Raw genomic sequence first — 9,470 nt, forward strand, 5'->3', positions numbered from 1 at the left:
GCGTGGTGGTGCATGCCTGTAATCCCAGCACTCGGGAGGCTGAGGCAGGAGGATCCTTGCAAGTTCAAGACCAGCCTGGGCTACAAAGTGCACTCAAGGCCAGCCTGAATGACATAGCAAGACCCTGTCTCAAAAAGACAAAAAAAAAAAAAAAAGTAAAAGGGATCCAAAATGTACAGCAGTTATTGTAAAATGGGAGGAAACCTCAAAAGGCAAGAGAAACTGGGATGGGGGATTGGAGAAAAAAAGGAAGGGAAAAGTATATATATATATATATATGAGTTAAGACAGTTAGACTACCAGTAAATTTCTCTTAGTCCACCGAAAAGAAAGGTTTGTGCTAATCTAATGTTGTTTAGACAATTAAATGCTGATTATCTTGTACTCTGAGTAACCAATTTAAAGATCACCATACACAATGTATTAACCATTGTTACCCTCCTATTATCTTGTTTTGAAATGTTGCTTTATTTTTTTTTCTCTTAAAGAAAAAAAAAGGGCCAGGTGTGGTGGTGCACATCTGTGATCCCAGCACTCAAGACCAGCCTGAACTGTATAGTGAAACCCTGTCTCAAAAAGACAAAAAATAAAAAAATAAAAATAAAAAGGCCATCAGCAGCTAAATAAAAAAGTACAGCCACAAAAAATGCTCCCCAGATAGTTCTACATTTAGTCTGGTTCCTGATCTTGAGAGAACAAAGACCATATCAGGTCAGTTAGGTTCCAGTACATTTCATATTCAACGGTCTTCTTTCCATTAAAGGTAAACCTGTCCCCCCAAAAAGGTAAACCCCATTTAACCATCAGATTCCATAAGATATTTCATTATCTTGAAATCCCTCTCCTCCTACTGCATCTCTAGACTCCAAATGTCCTGTTCAATCTTGCCCAACAGGAGCTGGGGATTTAGCTCAGAGCGCCTGCCTGGCAAGCGCAAGGTCGTGAGTTCAGTTCCCGGTACCGGAAACGCGCCCCCCCCCAAAAAAAATCTTACCCAATAAAGAGATTAAACTGATCAGAATAAAAGTGCTCTACCCCCAAGAGACAAGTTTGACTGTGGATAGGTTTTTGAGGCGGAGCTACCCTATAACAGTGGCAGCAGCTCTACCATGCCCATGACACCTAAGGGGTTTTTTTTTGTTTTTGGCTTTTTCAGACAGGGTCTAGCTATGCAGTTCAGGCTGGTCTTGAGCTTACGAACTTGCAACAATCCTCTTGCCTCAGCCTCCTGAGTGCTGGGATTACAAGCATGTGCCACCACGCCCGGCTGACACCTAAGATTTAGTCAGATTACTAAGTTCTCAATGACTCTAAGTAGGTGAACCTTAGTACTCTTTGAGACATCAGTTCTGGCTTCTCTCAGGTGATGGGCAAACCCTAGGCCTCCTCTCCTTCCTTCCACAGCTCTGCATGTTAATATCACGCAAACAAAAAGCAATTAAAGACAACTGGTGCTAAAAGTCACTCCATGTGTCACAAGCAGAGATGTACCGCATGACTCCAAGCGTCATGCTACACACCACTGCTTTCTCCACGCAATGGACGACCAACAGCTACACTGTGCAGAATGCAAACCTATGCACCCGGTAATACAAGGAGGGCACTAACCACCCTTCCCTGCTACTCTATCTACCCATGTAATCTTAACTTAGGGCTCAAACTAAGAGGGTTTAGGCCAGGCGTGGTGGCACACGCCTGCAATCCCAGCACTTGAGAAGCTGAGGCTGGATCGCTGCATGTTCAAGGCCAGCCTGGTTACAAAGTGAGGTCAAGGCCAGCCTGAACTGCACAGCAAAAACCCCGTCTCAAAAAGACAAAAAAAAAAGCGGGAGTTGGGGGGGTGGTTTTGGGTTTTTCTGTTGTTTTGTTGTTTGTTTTTGGTTTCTGAGCCAGAGTCCCGCTATGTACAGTTCAGGCTGGTTTAGAATGCACTATGTAGCCCAGGGGCCTCCAACTCGAAGTGATCCCCCGGCCTGAGCCTCTGGAGTGCTGTGATTACAGGCCTGCGCCACTGTGGCTGGCTGAAAATTCTATTTAAAGAAAAAGGCTGAGTAATGAACTCGAGGAAGACTCAGTTCCAGGAGGGATTATTTATTTATTTATTTATTTATTTATTTTTTGGTTTTTTAATTTTTTTTTCTGGTACCGGGAATCGAACTCACGACGTTGCGCTTGCCAGGCAGGCACTGTGCCGCTGAGCTAAATCCCCAGCCCCTCCAGGAGGGACTTTTAAAGTCTGTCTATTTCACAGACCTCCCCAGTCCTAAGTGTCTCCCCTCACCTGGAAAAACTTCTGCAGCTCCGGAACTTTGTTCTTCCCAGCGTAGTCGTATGTCGGGTAACTGGAGGTCAGTTTAGTAGGCGTGGCAAATATGATAGGCGGTGCCTCTGTGGAAACCACGGGCCTTAATCCCTGTAGGGCAAGAAAGGAAAGCAGCAAGCTGAAAGCACAGGCATCCAGCAAACCTGTCACGAGGCAGCTGCCTGGAGCAGTGAAGGCAGCCTTTCAACCACACTCCAGGGTCAGAAGGGGTCTCTCCAACCCCGCATTACAGGCCTTTAATTGGTCCTCAAACTTCTGACAAAACAGCCCAACCTGCTTTCCCACTGCAAACCTGTCCTCAACTCCCGACCAGCAAGACAGCAGGGGTAACAAAGACCCAATCTGAGCTTCCAGAAATACCTGCTGTGTCTGCCTTCTTTTCAAGCCACTAAAACAGTTATAATCGGTATGAACTTTCTGATTCCATAAGGGACCCGGGTGTCCCTCTTCTTCTCTGAGTGAGCAAGGTACTGACAAGGAACGTCTCGCCCCAGAGCAGTCTGCAGAAGCTTCCACAGGCACATGCAGAACTGTTAGCCTGTGTCTAGAGGTCCCCGCAAAGCCTCAGGGAGTGGAGGCGGGGCTTCTCAGAGGTGGCTGGATCCAGGGTGTGTGACCTGAGATGAATGCTGCATGCTGGGGTTAAGGGTGCCCCGCCTGGGTGAGTGCTACTCACCCTGAGGGCAGGTGGCCTGGATGGAATGTAAGGGACAGAAAGAGGGCTACTGCACTCACTCCCTGCTGCTCTCTCACAGCTTGTCTGCTGCTGCTGCCTGCTCTGCCATGCCCCTCTGACACGCCACCCTGCCCTGCAGGCAGCTCGTTGTGGACTAAACCCCCTACCAACTGTGAGCCTAAAGCAACTTTCCTTCTTCAACTTTGGGTGTCAGGCATTTTGTCTGGGCAACAACAAAAGTAACTTAAGACAAGAACTATTTCAATCTAATGAGAAAAAACATCTTGCATTTCAGGACTAAAACCCAAAATACAAGAAACAAAATTTTAAAACTAAGCAGCAGCTACCCGTACACCCCTGACCGAGGAATGGTCCTCCTCCATCGGAGGCGGTCGTCCTGTTCCACCGAGCACAAAGCTCTGGGAGAGAAGCACGTGCAGAGGTGAGGGAGGAAGGGGACCGCCCCCAGCCAGCTAGACCAGCCGAATCAACCCTGGTCGTCAGTGGGGTGACAGATGTCGCAGCCAGATCGCCCTCACATCTATCTTTTTAAGGTGACAAAAATGCTCTAAAAGTAACCACGGTGATGGCCGCACTCCTGTACTAACAAACTAAGAACCCTGAGCGTTCTGCCCTGGGGGTTTCTCTGTATTGCCAAGGCTGGTCTCACACTCCCTGGGCTCGGGCCATCTTCCCACCTCGGCCTACCCAGCAGCGCGGGCCACGGGGCCACACGACGGCACCCAACCTAAACCACTGCTACTCTGTACTCTTGATGGCTGAACTGTATGGTGTACAGGTTACCCCTCAGTGAGGCTTTTTAAAGAAACCATGGGCAATTCTGGATTTTGATCTGAAGGAGTACATCTATGGTGACAGATATATAGATGGTTCTCCAAACCCATCTGCCAATTAAAATAAGGAGTTAGGCGTTACACACCTCTAAAATTATCCTTCTGTATTACATTCTCACCAGGAAAAGTAAAATTCTAAAGTTGAAAAGTAGAGTTCAAACCCAGCCTCATTTTACAGATAAAAAAGGAAATCTTTTGCCTAAAGCAATATAGTTATCCACACTGTGGTTCTTATTCCTCAAAGAAACCTAAATTTAACTACAATTGACAAGGCCTATTCTAAAAATCAGGTATTAAGAACGTAAATGTGGACCCGGGATACAGCTCAGCAGTGCAGCGCCTGCCTGGCAAGCATGAGGTCCTGTGTTCGATTTCTGGTACCCAAAAATAAATAAATAAATATTAGTCGGGCATGGTGGTACATGCCTATAATCCCAGCTGAAGTTGAAGCAGGAGGATCACCATCAGTTGGAGGCCAATCTGAGCTACACAGTGAGTTCAAGACCAGCCTGAACCACGTAGTGAGACCCTATATTTAAAAAAAAAAATTGTTAGCCAGGACTAGTGGCACATGCCTGTAATTCCACCACTCAGGAGGCTGGGGCAGGAGGATCACTGGGAGTTCAAGACCAACCTGGGCTACAAAGTGAGCTCAAGGCCAGCCTGAACTGCATAGTGAGACCTTGTCTCAAAAAAACCCTACTAATCAATGCTACTCCTACCAGGTAGGCATTAAGATCAACAAAACAAGAAAGTAGTATTGAAACAAATTTAGCTTCTATTTCTTTCCAACAGTCTAAGAGGGAATAGCCTGACTTTTTTTATGATGCATATACTTTTGCTGATACTTTACTCATCACTTATTCTGTACTAGAAATATACAATGAAGAAGAGAGCCACCACCTCTACCATCATGGACAGTAATGTTTCAGAGTAACAGCAGCTCATGCCTATCTGGTCCTTGTTATGTTCCCAGGGGCATGTTAAGCACTTCATGAGCTTTACTGAACTCGATCCTGCCAGCAGCAACCACAGGGAGAATTTACTGTTCCGACTTCACAGAGAAGAAAAAACCTGGATCAGGGAAGGTAACCTGGCTAAGAACACACAGCAAAAAGACAAAGCCAAGTTTTTAAGCTCAGGTCTCTCTCAAGTCCATTGCCCTGGCCTCTACGTATTCCACCACTTACACCTCATGCTACCATCAACTACTGCTTACAAGCCACAAGCCACTTAAATAGAAAGTGTGGTATACAGTGTTGGCCTGCATTTAGAATATAACCACTCAGGAGGAGACTCGAGGAATCCGAGAGGGAAAAAAAGAGGCCTGGCTCCTCAGACAGCAAGGCTACGGAGGATCTCTACTTGAGCTGGAGTGTTAGACTCTCTGGATCACTCCGTGAGCTCACGGCACTGTCTCCTAATGATCATTTACCCCAAATGTAAAAATTTTAAAACCCTTTCTACCAAGCATCTCCAAAGATGGTTTGAAAGTGAATTCATGTTTTGACAGCACTCATGGGAGAGCATTTTTAGGAGGGATTATTACATCTAACTTTATGTTTGTTCATCTACCCAGTGATTCAAAATACGGCAGTTTTTGAACAGTATCATTGAAAACAGGAGTATCAACCATCCTGACAGTTTTAAATAATTCCGTATTTCCATTTATAACATTATATATATATTTTTTTTTTTGGTAGCAGGAATCAAACTCAGGACCTTGCGCTTGCCAGGCAGGCTATAACATTATAAAAGTTCAGAATATAGAACTTTTAAGTTACCTATGATCCTATCCCATCAACTATTCTGAATTGTAAATTTCCCCGCACCCCTTTCCATTTCCTTATTTTAATGACTTTCTAGTCTATATTCCGCTTTTTCATTTATAATAATCATTTTTTCATATCCCTACCTAATCTTCATAAATGGCACTAAATCTACTTTTCACAATGACCCTATAACTGAAGTATTATCAGTCCGTGGTACAGAAAGGAAGATGGGGCTCAGACGTTTTTACTACCCGTGCTATCAATAACTCAGCTGTGTGGCCCCACAGATAAAAGCACTGAGTATGGTGGGAGGCGCCTCACCGACCCATTAGAAACACCCAACAACTTCAAAGCCGTCAGTGTTCCCAGGATTTCAGGGCAGCGAGCTCACCAGCACTAGGCTTCTCAAGAGTGCACCGGACAGGGCGCTTATGCATTCAGGAAGGGACCCAGGCTAAACCCCTATGCTGACTTCAGGGCTGCAGCTGCCCCAACCTAAACTGTGAACTTTCAATGTCTCTCACCATTTCAGTCACCAGCAATACCATCCTTCCAGGTACTCAGGCTCAACACCTTGCAATTACTGACACCTGTCACTCTCATAGTGCAAATCCTTTAGGCTCTACCTTCAAAATATGCTCAGAATCTAACCACTTCTCTCCCATCTACACTCTAGTCCAAGCCCCTTGATTTCTACAAGTCCTCCTAACTGGTCTCCCTGCAAAATTACAAGCATGCAAAAAAAACAAAATTACAAGCATGCACCACCATGTCCAGCAACTTTTTTTTTTTTTTTTTGGTCTTTTTGAGACAGGGTCTGGCTATGCAGTTCAGGCTGGCCTTGAGCTCACTTGGTAGCCCAGGCTGGTCTCAAACTTGCAACGATCCTCCTGCCTCAGCCCCTCAAGTGCTGAGATTACAGGCGTGAGCCACCACACTCAGCTGCCCAGCAAAATTTACTTTCAGAAACCTATGAACCATTTCACTCTCTGACTTAGGACTGGAAACTAATTTCAATCCACAATAATCAATTCATCTCCAACTGCAAGGTGGAAATCATCATCTCTCTGTCCCGACACCTTGCACTGAACATATCCAAAGCACTCACAAGCACCCTCAGTAGATCCGTCTCTGTGGAAGGCACCACCCTTCCATTCTCCTGCCATTCTGCAGTCTCTTCTTCATTCCCAATCTCACCAGTAACGGGACAAACCCTACCACAAGTATCTGCACCAAGTTACTAAGCTCCTATTCATTTCTCACAAAATTAAGCCCTCCGAGACCCACCTGCACCATCCAGACGAGCTCATTGCCTCAGTGACTCTCCCAGCCCCCTTCCCCTCCTCTCCGCTCCCTGCACCCAGAATCTCATCCTGCCGTCTAAACTAGGACAGGAACTGCTGGGTCACATAAGAAAAGTATGTTTCATGTTTCCTCTTTTAAGAAAACTGCCCAGCTGTTCCAAAGTGGCTGTGTCATTTTATATCCTCACCAGCAATTCAAAAGGACTCCAGTTCTTCAACAGCCTCAACAATACTACTTGCTCTTGTCTGTTACTATATTGATTGGAGACATTTTGGGGAAGCGGTTTCTCATCTTCATTTTGATTTGCGGCCCCTTAATGATAAATGATGTGAGACATCTTATGTATTTATTGACCTCAATTTATTTCTGGCACAAGACACAGAAAGGTTAAAAAAAATTAAAAAGACAGAGAAGGATACGGAAAATTCTTTTCAATTAATCACTGGCGAATACTCTCCCAATAACTACTTTCCAACAACTTGGCTTACAACTCTGTAGTGTTACAAAACTACCTTCTCCCTATTAGGCTACTGGTTGCATATTAGGTTATTCACTTTGCAGAATACTAAAAGTTACAAACATCTTATATTATAATGTGTTAATATTTCCAAAAAAGGAAAAGTTTAGATACTCCCAATTACCAAAATCAACACATCTAATCGGGGTGGAGAGCTGTAACAATCATCTGAAATCTACAATTCATATAAAGCCTACACAAATGGTTTCTTTTAACATAGTTTAAATTTTTTTCAGTACCCAAGGACTTTGTATTAAACTCAATCCCAGCCCCCCTTTTTCATAATTTTACTTTGAGACAGAGCCTCACTAAATTGCCCCACTTGGGCTTGAACTTTATCTGTTTTTTGTTTTTTGGGGGTTTTTTTTTGTCTTTTTGAGACAGGGTCTCGCTATGCAATTCAGGCTGGCCTTGAGCTCATTTTGTAGCCCAGGCTGGCCTCTAACTCGCAAGGATCCTCCTGCCTCAGCCTCCCCAGTGCTGGGATTACAGGCGTGCGCCACCACGCCCGGCGTGTTTTTTTGTTTTTGTTTTTTTTTTGGAGAGGCGGGGCTTGAACTTTGGATCTTCCTTCCATCTGCATCCCAGGATTCTGGAAGTACAGGCTTGTGCCACAGTGCCAGGCTAAGAAATCTGTTAAGAAATTCAAATTCTCAAGTGAAACACAATTCAAGAGGTGCTAGAAGTCTGAAAGTCCTATCTATAACCAAATGCATCTTAACGTAATCCCTACTCTGAGTGCAAGTTTTATTTCAATACGCCAGTTTTTAGCCCAAAGCTCCCGTTTGAAACTGCTCACAAAAAAAAAGAAAAAGTAACTTGGTCAAGGTCACATAATTAAAACAGCAGAAGTCAGTATTCGAGCCAAAAATAAGTGGGACTCTTAAAGTAGATCTCATTTTAATTCTACCCAAGATAGAAATATCAACTGGTAGATTTGAGTGGAATCAGAGTATTTTTCAGCCTACCCAAATAACGAGTATTGCTAACCACCTTACAGCTGAGAAAGTGTAACCTTGCTGCATGTGACGTCTACGCTCCGCCAGCAATTTCGAAGAACCAGTTAAATCTGCCAAATTCAGATCAGACCATACGGCCCTTCCTGCCCCCAGGACTTCAGGAGCAGTCACGCTCTCCGATCTCCTGTTCAGATGTTCTGACTTCGGCGCTGCGGCTGGGACTAACACCGGCATGTCAGCAAGGCCGAGCCAGACTTCAAAAACAGCGAGCAAGCAGCAGCATCTCACACTCACATGGGTCATATTTTCGGTCAGACCAGAGTCACGAGTCATCCATCTTAAACAAGCAAAAATCCCGGGGTCACCTTGACCCGTGCACAGCGACACACCCAACTTCTGCGCCAGGCCAACCTCGCCCAGGACACAGGCACGCAAACAGAAGCCCGGATGACCGCTGCGGGCCCGTGGGAAACGGCACCAGCAGGTGCGAGCGAACCAAACCGATGCACCGGCAGACGCCCCTCTGACGCTGACACGGCCTGGCTCAGAGCTTGGGCCACTTGTCCCGTCCACACCGGTGCGCCGCGATCTGTACCTGCGGGTTATAGGCCTCCGAAGCCCATGCTCCAGCCAACCTCTGCGTGAAGCCACTAAACTTGTAATACATGACTCCCGGATCGAGCTGCCTACAACCCCTGCCCGCGCGACCGACCTAGAAAAGGACCCCGCCTCCCCTCTCGCCGGCCCAGGGCGCAGCGCAAGGACCCCGCGCCAGGAGACCGGCTGCCCGGAGAGCGCCTAACTGAAAACATGGCCCCTTAGGCCACATCAAGGACAGACAATCCATGTTGTCACGACCACAAAGCAAAACTGGCTCTCATACAGCACGTATAACGGCGGAATCTGGATTTGTAGAAAGTAGTGTTCCCTCTCCCCCTCATTTAGGTTCGGGCAATGCTAAGACGCCTTAAGAAACGCGCAAGCGCCCCACCATCAGACTCTGGTGGCAGGGGCACCTCTGGTCAGCTGGGACGGCCTCTGGGCGGGGCGGGAGGGGCGGGACC

At 46.2% G+C, this 9,470-nt stretch overlaps 1 protein-coding gene and 1 long non-coding RNA gene across 2 annotated transcripts in view; one reads left to right on the plus strand and one right to left on the minus strand.

Moving 5' to 3' along the window:
• The window catches only part of LOC102015775 (cytochrome c oxidase subunit 7A-related protein, mitochondrial), a gene marked incomplete in the record, with an annotated part of 10,885 nt that extends 1,726 nt beyond the window's left edge, over positions 1-9,159 (minus strand). Inside the window, 2 exon segments of the mRNA XM_013517633.1 lie at positions 2,282-2,413; positions 9,002-9,159. Of these exon segments, the coding sequence (XP_013373087.1) occupies positions 2,282-2,413; positions 9,002-9,073 (204 nt within the window).
• A 194-nt stretch (positions 9,160-9,353) lies between these two features.
• The window catches only part of LOC106149274, a 7,072-nt gene continuing 6,955 nt past the window's right edge, over positions 9,354-9,470 (plus strand). Inside the window, exon 1 of the long non-coding RNA XR_001235348.1 lies at positions 9,354-9,427. This is a non-coding gene — a long non-coding RNA (uncharacterized LOC106149274). The remainder of the gene's footprint in view (positions 9,428-9,470) is intronic.

The sequence above is a fragment of the Chinchilla lanigera genome, unplaced genomic scaffold (genome assembly GCF_000276665.1).
Source record: "Chinchilla lanigera isolate Chin_1 unplaced genomic scaffold, ChiLan1.0 scaffold00040, whole genome shotgun sequence".
Lineage (NCBI taxonomy): Eukaryota > Metazoa > Chordata > Mammalia > Rodentia > Chinchillidae > Chinchilla > Chinchilla lanigera.